Genomic DNA, 14,884 nt, shown 5'->3' on the forward strand with positions numbered 1-14,884 from the left:
TTAGATCTCAGAGATATAGGCATATTCAGTTACAGTAAGGCTGAGTTTTTGGAACCTGCTTCATTTCTAAAATGCACATTGAATGTGCTGACCTGCAGGAGAGGCCACACAGAGCGCAGGTAAAGCTCACAAAATCCCAACTTTTCCCTTAAAGTGTGAAATCTACCTGCACATATGCAGATGGTTCTCTGTGTAGAAGAAATAATTTTGCAGGAGACATTGTCAATTTAATATGCTTTAATTTTCACTGTAAGCTTTTCTACAACTGTATGCATGTACATATTGCAAAATTATGAAGTAAAAATAAGCTTTCATCATGGCTTGCTCAATTAATATTTTGACCACGATTTTCCAGCAAGAAAAACTGCTGCTGTCCCAGCACTGGGCTATGGAGAATTTAACCACGGAGGGCTGCTTCTGGGAAGCAGCTTCTGTCTCTTTGGGTTCTCTGGGCAGCTGAGGTTGTTGGAGCACCACCTGCTGCACAGCTGTAACACGGCCACGCTTTTCAGCACACAGCCAACGCGAAAGCAGAATGTATGAACATTTTTAATTATCAGGCAAACATTTTCTGATGTTTCCTACTATTCAGCCTTGTATTTCTGCCTGAAAGGAGGTTGTAGCCAGGTGGGTGTCGGTCACTTCTCCCAAGTAACGAGCAATAGCACAAAAGAAAGTGGCCTGAGGGCTTGCCAGGGAGGGTTTAGGTTGAATATTAGGAAGCGTTTCTTCTCCAAAAGGGTTGTCAGGCACTGGAACAGGCTGCCCAAGGAAGCGGTGAAGTCATCATCCCTGGAGGTATTTAAGAGTTGTATAGACATAATACTTAGGGATATGGTTTAGTGATGGCTTTGTCAATGCAGGGTTAATAGTTGAACTCAATGATCTTAAAGGTCTTTTCCAAACAAAATGGTTCTATGATTCCATATGTTACTTAGCCTGTGCTGCTTGCTTTCATTTCTACCCACTTCTTGAAGAACATTTGGCAAGATAGAATGGTAATAGTTGCTAGAAAACTCACTGGTGGAAGTTCACTGTTGAGACGACATCATCACATACAAGACAAATGAACTTGTGCCAACTAGGAATAAATCTTGGAGATTTTCCAACATTTTCTGTAATTTCAGGAACCTGGATCTCTCTTCAGTTAAGAGAATGTAAAAGTACTGAAGAAATGAGATTCAGCTCCCAATAGTTCCTCATACTATTAGCTCTGGGTGAATAGCCTTCAAGACTGGTAATACTGATGGCTTCTATCTTCACTGGATAATTGCTTTTACTATGCAGTGCTTGTTTCTCTTCTTGTCTTGCACCACTGACGGATGTAATTTTGTGGTATACCATATAGTTGCTTAATGAAATTGCTAATAGAAAGTTTAACGTCGAGTTAAAAAAATAGTGTCAACTCCCAAGTCTTAATGAGTGTCTTACCTGCAAGCCTGCCTTTTTTTTTTTTTCTCCATTACAGTAAATGTTTGTCACTATGCCTACGGAAAATTAGGAAGTGCAAAATACACCTCATATGTAGCCTAAAATACAAATATATCTAATAATACCGTAAGGAATAGATATGTTGTACCTGTAGCTGATAAACTAGATCACATGAGGGCAGATGAAATGAAGAGTAGATGCGCAAGTACTGCATGTTGAAAGGAGGAGCTAAAGACCTGTGGAACCTCTATGTTGATGTCACCAGTCAGAAACAGAAGTGAATGTCAGCAAGAAGAAATCAATTAAACATGGGCTTTATGCAAAATATCAATACAGACAGGATATTTAACTGCATTAACAAATGTAGCTACAGATAGATTTACAGGTAGGCCACAGCGTTTAAAAATAGTGGGTGACTGGAAAAGGGAAAGCAAATAGCATGGGGAAACCCTCAACTGAAGAAAAGATAGAGAAACACAAGGCTAAGCAGAACAAGAAAAATTAGCATAGAGATATATCAAACAGTGACTGGAATACTGAAGGTCAGATGAACATCCATGTTTCTCCTTTTTTCCTAGTGCAGGATGAAATGTTAAAATTGTGATCTGAAATAAATCAGTGTAAAATTCATAAAAGACAGCATATGTTGACTCAATAGATCATTATTCTACTGAGTAGCATGAATTCCCCAGAGTATGTATCTTTGCTCTGCAAGATATGTGCTATCCTATGTAATGCAATTCTGAAGCTTTGCTATTGATCTTCAAGGCCATAATTGGATAAGGACCCAGCTAAATTGGGTAGCCTCCTTTCGTCTGTAACCTATGATGACAAATGAGCTCTCCTAGTATAATGCAACAAGCTACGCTGACATTCATGAGGACTAGGGATAATATTTTCAGGCAAAGTAAACATATAATTGTATACTGAAACATAGTCTGATCACTTTCAAAGTGCATAGACATATCTGTTGGGTAATGGTTTCCAACTGTAATTGAAGTCAAGGAAATAAACCCATCAAGCAGCTCAGAAGGCTGAGTACCTAAAAAGCTGAAAACCAGGGAGTGATCTGACACTCCAGATGATCAGAATGTAAATTTAAATTATCTTACTAAGCACTTGAATTCTAAGGAAGTAAGATGGATACACTGCATATAAAATGTAAAAGATAAATGTATAACAAAAATACACATAATTGTACCACAAAATGATTAGTCAGTAATTTTCAGCCTTCAGGTAAAATTAAATTAATTCACTAATGTCTGAAGAAGCTCCTCAGTAATTTTATTTTAGCTGCCTAAGAAAAAAATTATTGAAATTGTTTAAGTAACTAGATAGCAGGAGACCTGCATAAAGTAAATGTGATACATGGAATTCTATTTTTAATACTTAAGTAAGAGGAGGGGGATGATCATCCTCTGGAGGTACTTCTCTCACTCCTAACCATAGTGGAAGCTTAGGGTAGGCATTGATTTTGTATCAGTGAAGTGTGGCAAGATTAATCCCACCATTAGTAACCTTAAGAAATTGCATCTGAGTTGTGCAGAGTGGAAATTTAATATTGATTCATTGACGCCAATAGCTGCTGACATCTTGATATCAGCCTGGAAAATCTCGTGCTCTGGTACAACATGGTAAATATCATGATTTTATGGGAGTCTTTAAAAGCCACAGATAGCTGTTAAAGAACCCCTGATTTATATGAGAGATTTTCAGAACTATCCCTTACCTGAATGTCCTCTTACTTGTATATATATGCAGTTTCACCATAATTATGTTCTGTTTTTTTCAGAGATTATCTGCCCGGCTCACAAACATACTTCTTTATCATGTTGTTCAGTGTGGTTCAATAATTTTTCTTTCTACCCAGCAATTTTTGTATTTGTCTAGTACATTAAATCCATGAGTGGATATGGATGCTTTTAGAGTTACTACATTTTTCATGAACAAGGATGTTTTCACACATTGTGACTAAAACAGATACCAAATGCAAAAAGCATTTCCATTGGAGCAGACTGAAGGAAACATAAAGCATATTTGAACATCGGTGCTAAAAGATTTGAACTAACTGCTGTGAGCTCATAAACCCAAAATATTCAGCTAAGCACTGTTGTGCAGGTACTAGCCTCGGTCCCCAAATCAGTATTGTCATGTTACAGCAGTACTAAGACTTCCCTCCTAGTCAGACTGTTTAGCTAAACTGAAGGATTACGCTGATAAAATCACTCTGCTTCTGCTCTTCAACTCAGCGTGTGCTTCTTGGAGCCCTAACCCACATTCCCAAATAATGGACACTGCATCTATTTGTGAAATAGGTTTTCAGTTTACCCATTTCTACAGAGTTATTTTAAAAAGAAAACACAGAAGGCACTTGTGATTGCCTTGGTTAAGTGACAATCTCCCTGTCATTCACTTTTTCAATAATTTGGTCCTGCTCCTTACAATGTAATCTGAGAAGGCAGAGGTCTCAGACATTGTAAATTCTTACAGGTTTTTCATTGAGCAGAGACCCAATAAAATCGTCATTAGTTCTGCTTCTCGCAGAATGCTTTTTTTAGTGAAGAGACCTTTAGAGATAATTAGAGACCAAATTTGTCATTTTGAACATTCTCGTTGTCCATTTAACAGAGCAATTTGCAAGATTAAATGCAAAGGAATATATCTTACTAGTCATCATTATTTGGCTTTGTCTATTTCTGAATCCTAAAAGCTGATATAAAAACACACACACTTTATTTATTTTACCAGTAAGTGACCCTATTTCCTTCTAGCATATTCTAAGTATATTTATTCCTCCTGAGGTAGAAAAAATGGGTCAACATTTAGCGTTCAAATCAGAGTTCCTCTGGATTCAAATTCCAGCAGTGAGGTGCAGAATGAGTGGCATTTTGTTCAAATTAGTTTAATTATCTCAGGTATCACTGTTGTTTCGTGTTGCTGAATTACTGTCCAATAAATGACCCTTATAATAATGTTATCAGACCCTTTTTCTAACCTCTTGAATGCTTTCTGAAGCAAATTGTCTGTGTTTTTAGGGATTCCTAGACGAATGAAGCTAATTCTTATCTAATAGATCACATGGTTGGTGCACAAGCATCTCTGACCTGTGTTTAGAACACGGGCATATAGGACCAGTGTCTCAGGTCTTGCTGTTTTCTAATAATATTTTCCCCTTTGTAGCAGGGGAAAACAGGCTGGTGATGGCTTTCTGATTCTGCATCTCAATTTACACTCACCATGGCCCCAGGATAGATCTGAAAAAGCTGGGGGCTATTTAATTTTAAATGAGTTAGCCCCATCTATTAACTGGAAAAAACTATGCTATTCTGGTTTTCTGCCTGGAACCTGGGAGGACAGTCAGATCAGTGAGTAAGTTTCATAAGTCAAACAAGTTTCAGGTCTGGAAAGTCTGACGTATAAAACTTGGAAGTGACTCAGAAACTGAATCATATTAGAGAAGTATAAAAGGCTGTGCTCTCCACTCTGATTACTTTAATACAAGTTTGCTGTGAAGCTTTATTATTAATAATTTGATATTGCTAAGGTGAATGCAATGTGAATTATGCAGGTTACTGCTCTGTAAAATAGCATGAATTTCTGCAAAAGGAAAATCACTCTTAATGTGTTCATATGATTTAGTGATAAAGGAGAAAGAATATACATAATCCATACCTAGCACTTCATAGAAAGGATTCTGTCACCAAAACAAAGTACATCTGTTTCTTTAAAATAGTTTTCTCTTTGGAGATGATTATTGGATGACATAAAAACATCCTATGAACCCAGTGTAAGTTGAGGAGAGGAAGAAGCAGAGTCCATTATGTAATGTTGTTTTGTAATGAGGTATCATAATGATAGCAGTAGTAAGCATCTGAATATAATGTTTTGCAGAAAACAAACAGAGCCTAGCCAAACTAATTTAGAGAGATCAGGAGTCTTTTAATGCAGAATTTGGCTCCTCCATACACAAGGTAAACCACAGTTATAATTTTTCTTTAAAAAATTTAGTTAAATTGATAAAAATATTGTGTGGACATACCTGCATTGAATCAAATTAAAGTAAGGACATCATGCTTTGTTAAAAATTCTTCTATGACTGAATTGATTTTAATAGATTCTGTCTCTGCTGCTTGCTCCAGCCTCCACTGACATTGTCAATTACCACCCTGTTAAAAGTGCTGCTTCAACTGTTGATGAACTAGTACTGTAAAATGAAGGTAAGATATTATCTTGCTAAAGACAACTCTTCTACAGTGACACCAAAAAAGAGGTGCATGTGTGATGGCTTTTATCCTGGATTTTTTCACAGGTCAGGTTTATTATATAGCCCTACATGGAGATGCGATACCAGACTGAAGGCTAGTGACTCAACTGGGATGTAAATGGGAATATAGGACCCCAGGAAAATCACAAGGAGTAGAGAGGGCAGGGACCTTCTGAGGATCCTCTTGTACTCCAACAAGGTCTGAACTGAAATCAAAACCATAAGCAATTTTTGGTTCTAAATTTCTTGCTAAAAATATGAATTTTTGCTACAATTTTCAGCAGAATGAAAAAAATAAGTTTGTGACTGATTACTTGGTTGTGAAATAGAATATAACAAGTGACATACTGGACATTTTCTCTTAACTAATTAGTTGTTCACTTTTGAATCTGATTATTTGCAAGTATCACAGTGTGATTAAAAGACAGAACATTTTCGTGTTACTTCAATGTGAAAACTTAGGAATGACCCAAAGAAAGATAAACTAACGAGCCTGTAACTTTTTGGCATCATGATGATGTCTGTATGAAGTCTCAAAGGTTTCTCTTTGTTTGGATCAGGTATTTCTTGGGACTGATCTTGTGTCATTTGACTTTCCTCGAGAATTCATTCAAGGATCAGAGAAAACTGTGTACAAGTATTCTCTGTTCTCTAGTGAAAAAGCAGAGGGACTTTACATCTTTAATAAGGTAATCTTCTCTTTTAAATTTTTCTTTTTTGTTGTGTGTGTGTCAGTTAAATACAATCATGTCACCATAAAACAGAGGCCTGGATTTTACCCTTCATGCTTGCAGTGTTGTACCCCCCCACATTCTTCAGTAATCTACAGATGGGTAGATATCACGCGAATTTTTAAGAGGGACAGAAAGGCGCAGTAGCATCCTCCCCCAGCAACAGAAGCAAAGTTTCTCCTCTCTGCTGCCTCTTCGTTTCTTGACCCACTAAAAATAGGTTTCTGCTCTTTTTGTACTTCATAGTTCTCCTGCCCTGTGCCATACATATTTGCAGTTTCTCATGTTGGACTTTGAAAATTGAAATACTTTGAGTTCTCCTGCACTTTCACGGGATGAAGTAAACCAAGGCAAAACATTTTGGGTTAATCAGTGCTGGTGTTTCAGGCTCTGTGTGATTGCTATGCCTGCTTGCTCCTGGCTCCCTGCCACATTATAGCAAAGCACAACAGGGCCTATTACCTGCCTCCAACTCTGCCTAAGTGCTGTATTCCTGTCAACTTCATTTTGCCACTGACAGGCTAGGAAGGCAGAGGGAGGAAGAGCAGAAAGCCACCTTTCACCGCTCCATGATTGCATGCAACGCATTCGTGTCGTCACTGGCACTGCAGACACCGAGCTTCCCCAAAACAGGTCTGTGTGTGCCCTGCTTGGTTCTGTGCAGACCATGTCTGTGATTAACACACATGCACCGAAGAGAAATCAGGCTATTTTTATGTAAGTTCAATTCATCTTTACTTTAAGACACCCAGCGCCTGAAGAGCATCTGAGTTGTCATCACCCTTCACTGACCTGTGGCATGGCTGGAAAGGGACTTGCAGCAGGAAAAGACCTCAGGGGAGTAAGGGGGACCATGCTGGAGAGGTCTGAGCCCTTGCCCCTCAGGGGAACACTGGCCCAGGTATCTCTTTATTGGTAATAACAGGCCAAAGGGATGTTTGGGTTTGGTTTTTTTTTTTTTATCTTCTTCCAGCTCCTGCCCGAGCTGGCACCCATGACATGGCGGCCTCCCACTTGCCCCACCAGGCCGGTCCTACCGGGGGCCCCTGCAGCCGCCGAGGCGGCAGGGTGCGCGGGCAGACTCCGGCTGCCCGCCCGGGGGACACCGCAAGGCAGGGCCGCAGTTTCGGGCTGACCACCCCTTCCTCGGGACGGGCGGTGCCCGCAGCCGCCGCCGCTCGCCCCGCCCCCTCTGCCCGCTTCTCCCGTTCCGATTGGTGGGTTCGGAAGCGCCGCTCTTTTCCCTCCAATCAGCGCGCCGCGTCCGTTGCTAAGCGATCGTTGCCAGGCCGCGCGGGCCGCCCGGCGGCGGCGGCGGCCATGGCGGGCGGGTGGCGGGACGTGGCCGGGGTGCGCGTCGCCCCGGCCCAGCTCTGCTTCAGGGACGCGGTGCCGGGGGGACACTACCGCGCCGCGCTCAGCATCCAGAACCAGCGGCTGAAGAGCTGTCGTCTCCAGCTGCTGCCGCCGCGCCTACCTCAGGTGAGGGGTGTCCGGGAGGGAAGCAGCGGGCAGTGCCTGCTCCCCCCTCCCCGGGCCCGGCGGGTGAGGGCCGCCTCTCGCCAGCAGGCCGCGGCGGGCTCTGCGTCAGCGCAGCACCCCGCACCGCCCCAGCGTGCGTGAGGAGCGGTCCTGCCCCGCGGGAACACCCTGGCCCGGCTCCCTGCGTCCTTGCTCCGAGGAACTGGCGCGCAGCAGCCCCGCCGCCTTGTGCTGGCCGGGCCTCCCTGGAGGCCCAGCGCCAGGACGGGGGAAAGGGTGTCTGATGGCGCTGCTTTTGTTTCCTGCGGTGCTGTGGGGACGCGTTTGGCCCGTCGGCTGGGTCCTGTGGAAAGAGCTGTTTGGGCAGGTGTTACAGTGCTTGTGTCGTGCCACTGGCAAACGGGAAATGCTACCCTGAGTGCCTGAGCAGCTTTTTCAACTGCATTGAATTCGCCAGTGAATTGGAAATTAGTTTTAAAGAGTTGAATATCTGGATAAACTGGGAAGAATACGAGGCAATTCTTAGTGCCGATGTTGTCTGAACTGCTTCTTGTGTGGCAGCTTGGAAGAAAGGAGCCAGTGTCCTGGTTTATTTGGTTCTTGTGAGAATATGTAGGTGTTATTTCTACAATACTTGAAAAATGTATTTGAAGCTGTTCATCTGAGGCTTGTAAGTCAGAATGAAATTAACTCGAGCCTTCCCAGTTCTATATATTCCTGAGGTTGAGAGCAACTTCCTTTAGCTGAATGTTTATTCTGCTAGGAAAATTTTCAAGGAATAGAAGATGCTCAGACAATACAATCAACAAGTAGTACATTAGATGTTTGCATATTTCAAACATAGTTTAGAACAGAAAAATTAAAGAATACTGGGATGACTCTCATAAACAAACATTAATTAAACTGGACATAAAAAGCAGAAGCCTATTGTGCATAAACTTATATGAATTGTAAGAAGACCAAGAAAGCTCTAGTCCTTGCTTTGAGGCTTTCCTAGGAATGTGAGAACAGTTTCCCACTACATGCTAGTAGATTACTCGTGTTTCCTGTTCAAGGGAACACCTGTAGGGGGGCTGCTGGATATAAGCAGATGCTGATAGCCAACAACAAATAAAGAATTATTTTTTGAAGAAGGAGAAAGGTGCTTTCTGTCAGCTACTTCTGGTTTTAATATTTCATTTGACTCCCAAAATTGGAGAGGCCATGGGCCTTTTGAGCAGATATTCAAGGTACAATGAGACTTTCTGTTGACATCAGCTGAATGTTGGTCATACCTAGAGAAAACTCTTGTGCCGCCTCCTTTTGTTGCTGCTTAGGACTCAGACTTAATCCTTCTTACTCTCTCAGGTACTAAAAAGGTTCTGCATCGAGAAGCAGCTGACTTGTGTTGCTTCAGAAGGTTTGTGACAACAGCAGGAAAAGCTAGAATTGTCTTGGAAATACAAAAAATGATATTTTTCTAAACACATTCTTCAGAGTAATTTAATTGCTTGTTATTCATTTTGTCTTCCTGTTCTCCTGAAACAAGTCTGGACTTCATTACATAGGAAGAGAAACGTCATAAAGTCCTGCAAATTTAAATTTTGGTTGTGAATTTTTAAATCAATGTGCATATTCTTCTGAAAATGAATGGCATGCATGTGGCTTTTAATCTAGAAATGTTCAACAATTAAAAATTATTATTATTTTTTTTTAAATTGCAGTTTAAATTGGTTGTGGAAAATCCAGAAAAACCTGTTGCATCTGGACTTCAATTTACAGCTTTTGTGGAGTATTATCCTGAAAGTGAAGAAGATCTTAAAGACAGACTACTTCTTTTAGTAGAAGATGACATATTTCATATCCCCGTGCTTGGGTATGATGGTCAAAAGTTCATATGCTGCTGTTTCTATTTGTAGTTTAATTTTGTGGAAAGTTTGCTAACACATAATGTGTAGCTATTTAATTAATCTGTCAATTGCATTGAAAACAAATATTGTTCCCTTACAAAATTTGTTGTGGTTGTGGTTTTTTTTCTTTTTCTTTTTTTTTTTTCAGAGCAGCACAAAGGTAAGAAGTAAATTAGATCCTAGAGAGAGTCTGGATTTTTGTTTTTCCTTTATTCTAAGTTGGTTGAGATAATGTCAATACTTTCTAAGTCTGTATCAACATTAGACAAGTTAACATCTACTGTTAATGCCTTCCCTCCTTACTGAACCACTTGTATTTTATAATGTAAGTGGTTACTGAACCACTCTGATTTTATAATAATTGTATGTATTTGCAAAACTGGATTATAGGTTATATCTGTTGCCTAATTCTAAAAAGATAGTATGTGTTTTAGAATAAGGTCACACATTGAAGGATCATTTTTTATCCATATGTCTGTGCCTATCTATCTGCATTTAAGGATATATGTCTTTTATACTCTATATAGCATATATATTGTTTGAAAAAACTAAGCTTCCAAATATATTTTATCGGACATAGGCTAAATGGTTATTAGAGGATGAGGGGTAATTGCTTTGAAGTACCTTTTTCTCCTTTGTCTATAAAGAGAAATTAGAATGGCAAACTTCTGTTTACTAGTCCAGTTTTTTTATTCTCTTAGAATACAGTATTAAACAATGTTATTACACCTTTCTTTAATGAACTTTAGAGAAATTTAAATGGAAAGCCCTAAATGCATTTCTTTGACTGAAAGGCAGGGAATGACTTTTCATAAGGTAATACAGAACTTAGTAATTCAATACGCTTATTTTACTATTAAAATAGCAGTTTCTAAATAAGTTATTCCAACATATATATTCTTAGAACAAATGGTTAGGGAAAACTTGAATTTATTTATTTATTTTTAAAGTTTTTTCCTTAAAATGTTGTATATATATTTTTAATTTTTTCATGTTTAATATTGAATTTATTGTTTTTTATTTTTAATGTTTTGAAAATTTTTAGTAGGGTAGTATTGTAAAGTGAAGAGCGCTTAGGATGATGATGCCCCTAGTGACTCCTTTCTGGAAAGGACTTGGAAGTAGATCTTCATTTTTAACTGGCTTTTGCAGGGAAAAAGATGACAGGCTATAATAATATTTTTTGCTTGCTTGGAAAAAAAAATTATGACTCTTTTTTTAATCTTTTCCCAAATGTATTTTGTGTCATGCATGTCTGCTTTTTATAGATAGCAACACTTCATTGCAAGAACTGAATATGATTTAAATACATAATATTTTTGTCTCCACAAATGTAGTGTAAAATGCATCAAATGACTAAATTTTAGAGAAAATAGTGTACAGGGTGTAACACTAGTTGAGAAAAACTAGTATAATTTTTTTCTTAATAAAAATTGCATTGTTACTATGAAATGCCCACAAAAGAGTTTAATTTGATGAAAGAAATATTTTCAAGGAAGTATTTGCAATATTATGTTTTGGGAAACAGTCCTGCCCCCTTCTCCAGGTTTATTTGATTATTTTGTGTTTTTTTTACTTTCTATTTAAAAGTTTATGCCTTTTTAAAATGTCTTTAATAACATTACATTATTCCTACTGATGTATCAGTAGTAATGTAGTAAACAGTGATACCAATTTTCCTAAACTGTCAACAGTTTAAATAAGTGACTAAAAATGATTTACATAAAACTGCTATTTAATTTTGTGACACACAAAGAAAATTTCTTATTAATGACAAATTCTGATTTTTGGCCAACTCAAGTATAGTGTGTATTTTCATTTTGTCTAGTGAATGTCAATTAGATTGTGTGTTGGCAGTACCTTTGAAGAGTTCTCCCTCTGCAAAGGAGAATATTTTTATCTTGAGACATGTGAGAGCAGGTTCACAAAATTCATAAACATAATCCAAAATAATGTGTTACTGTGTAAGTAATATTTGAGAGTTGCTGATATTATTTGGACTGGCCTCTCTAAGTGTTTGCTACTTTCTGTTACCTGTTAGCTTATTCATAATAGTTTTCTGGTTTTCAACTTTTGTTTCTATGTGGGTTACAGGATGGTATGTGCATATATATAATTCACTATGAATTTGTAGAAATTGTGGATCTGCATGTTTTGTCCATAGAATTTTATTGAAATAAAAGTTGATGGGTTCTTTAGGTAAAAAGCGCAAAAAGGTTCAACCTTTTTGCCCACAATTTGTGTGATTCCTCCCATCACATCTACTGTTCATTTTAAGATAATCTTCATTCTGGAATGATATTCACTGTGAGTGTAGAAAGGATAGTTTCATACAATGTGCAGTAACACTCATTTTTGTAATCACTTATTTGGTAAAAATTGCCATTGAGAATTTAATTTCTGTTGGGCTTTAGTGACATTACTATCACAGTTGTTTGGTTTGCAAGTAAAATGTTGTTACATATCTGCCTGGCTCATCACACTGGATCCACTGGTTAATCATATTGATTTGTGGTTCAAGTATTTCATATAAGTCTTGGAGACCAAACAACATTCTAAGCCTAATCTCTACAGCACCATGGATTTATGATGCGCTAAGTAATAGAAGATACAAGTGGAATTCATTTTATTCTCTAAAAATTTGATCACCATAGAAAAGACTTGTGCTCAAGGTTTAGGAATGTTTTTCAAACAAGCCAGTCCAGTTGTGGTTGGTCTTTTTGGTTGTGAGGGGTTTTCTTTATGTTATTCTGGTTTTTGTTTTGGGTTTTTTTGTTGTTGTGGGTTGTTTTTTTTTCTTCCCTTTTTTAATGAATTTATAAACTCTGCAGCCGTTCTCTTTGTTTTTGAAAGATAATTAAGAAATTTGTTTTTTGTTTTAAATAACTCTTAACAAAACATTGCAATTAGGCATTTCCAGGAATAAATTCCATCTTCATGAAAAACTCAAACAAAACAACAAAACCAAAACAGAAAACCAAACCAACCAAAAAACCTTCACCCTGTATTAAAAAGACCCACAAACCCACACAAATCCTTTCACTTGCATGTGCCTCTTTTTTGCACGAGTCTGTATCTATTAGAAAATCCTACTGTATTTGGAATTTCTGCTTTTTCCTGTCTACTTGAGAGGTTATATATTTGCATCTTGAGAGGAGAGATGCTTGTGTTTTATTTTTCTAACCAAGCTTCTTGGAAGAGTTTCTGGATACCTGAAACAAGTAAAGTTTTTGCAATCTTTTCAAGTGTACTCTTGTCTTGAATGCTGTTTCCTGCTGTGATTTATTTTTTTTTTACTGTTCTGATGTTTATTTGTTGTTGCCACGTGCTGCCTGTCTAGATGATCTCTTTCAAGAATGTACTGGTTTTTTAATTATTTTCTTTTGCAAGGCAATAAATTAATAAAGAGAATAAAAACTAGTGTGTTAACATTCCCAAAAGTGGCTTCTTTTGTTGCATTTCTGGATAATTTTTTTTCTCTTTTTCCCTCCTCCCTCCACTCCCTTGTGCAATAGATTACATGGGTAGGGTCTACCAAGCTCGGCCATGGAGATTTGTCTTTCTTCTCCATTTAGTCTGTACTGCAAGTAATGCAGATAATGAGGTGCAATTGTTCCTGTATGTTCCTGTTTGTGGTTAAGAAGAGAGAAACTGCTGTGCTGATGTAAAATTCCAGTTGGTTTCAAAAACAGTTTTATGTGAGATCAGAGATAAGATTGTATAAGAAAAAAGTTTCCTGAAGGGAGTATGATCTTTTCATGATGGCTAAGCAGTTCCCAATACAGTGATGCCATCATGCTGGCTGATCCTCTTAAATAATAAAAATAACTTGTGTTATCCAGTTTTATCCATTACAAGACATGTTGTTGAAGCTTCATCAAGTGCCTGTGAAAGAAGACTGTAAATTGAAACTGGCATGTATGTTTTCTTTCTGCTTCTCGTTCAGGCAGCTGATAATGAAATACGGTGAATGTTAACTTTGGCCTTATTTTGTGATGCGATTAATTAAAACAGTTTTATTTAAAGTTCTTTGTACTACAATAAAGCATTTAAAATTACATGGAAATGTATACATGCCATTTCAACTAACTGTTTAAAGCTATATTGTTTTTAATTGTCATTAAAGTGAACAGCGTGATATACAGCGTGATAGATCTTTTTTACATTTTACCTGTGCACACTCTAGTGTTGAAGTGAGTTGCATAAACACTGTTAGGAGAACTAGGAGAAAATAACTCTTCCATTAGAGTGCTTATTTGATTTTCTTTAAAAATTCAAAAGTATTTTTAAGTTTTGGGACAACATAACCATGTATTTTCTTTGCAGATTAGTTCCATGCTGTTACCTGGAAATTGACTCAGAAATTAATTTTGATGCAGTGATTGCAAACAGTAAAATAATTAGTAAAGAGATTAGTATTGCTAACCATGGATCATCTCCAGGTAAATATTTAGTATGCATTACATTATAAAAATATTTTATTTTCTTCAAAAAGGTAGTTTTATGCAAGTTAACACTCCAGTGGCCAAATGACCTGAAGTTCTGGATTATCCAGATCATGAGTATTGTAGCTAAAGGTTCTGTAAACAGCCCATTACTTCTGTAGGCAGTAGTATGTTTTTGCTTAGGGAAGAAAAATTAATTTAGAACTTTGCCAAATTTTAGGAGTTCTTTAGTTTTGATTCCTATCTGAAAGATGTAAAAATAGCAGTTGAATGTTGGCTTACTATACCCAACATAAATAGTAGTAAATCACATTTGGTCTTGCTTTATCTTTGTGATTTTGTAACCCCAATAGCTCTCTATTATATACACAGCTACAAGCTCACTGTACTTTCAGAGCTAAAGTCCTCTAGAATGGGAATTGAACTGTTATTTGTTACAAGAAGATAATGAAGTCATTTTATCTTGCTGCCATAGCTTTTGAGATTATACATGCAACTTTCAAAACAAGCACATCCTTCAACTTCTGTGTGAGACCTTTCCAAGGAGTGTAAGAAACACGGAGAACGAAGTGTAATAATGCTTACATGATCCAATTAACCTATTTGACTACCTTTTCTGCTGGATAAAGCTGCAGACGCTGT

General features: G+C 37.9%; 1 protein-coding gene across 1 annotated transcript in view; it reads left to right on the forward strand.

Moving 5' to 3' along the window:
* Positions 1–6,995: 6,995 nt before the first annotated feature.
* CFAP47 (cilia and flagella associated protein 47) overlaps positions 6,996–14,884 on the forward strand; it is a 307,875-nt gene continuing 299,986 nt past the window's right edge. Inside the window, 4 exon segments of the mRNA XM_051614860.1 lie at positions 6,996–7,059; positions 7,400–7,908; positions 9,612–9,762; positions 14,114–14,239. Coding sequence (XP_051470820.1) covers positions 6,996–7,059; positions 7,400–7,908; positions 9,612–9,762; positions 14,114–14,239 — 850 coding nt within the window.

Source organism: Apus apus, chromosome 1 (genome assembly GCF_020740795.1).
Source record: "Apus apus isolate bApuApu2 chromosome 1, bApuApu2.pri.cur, whole genome shotgun sequence".
NCBI lineage: Eukaryota > Metazoa > Chordata > Aves > Apodiformes > Apodidae > Apus > Apus apus.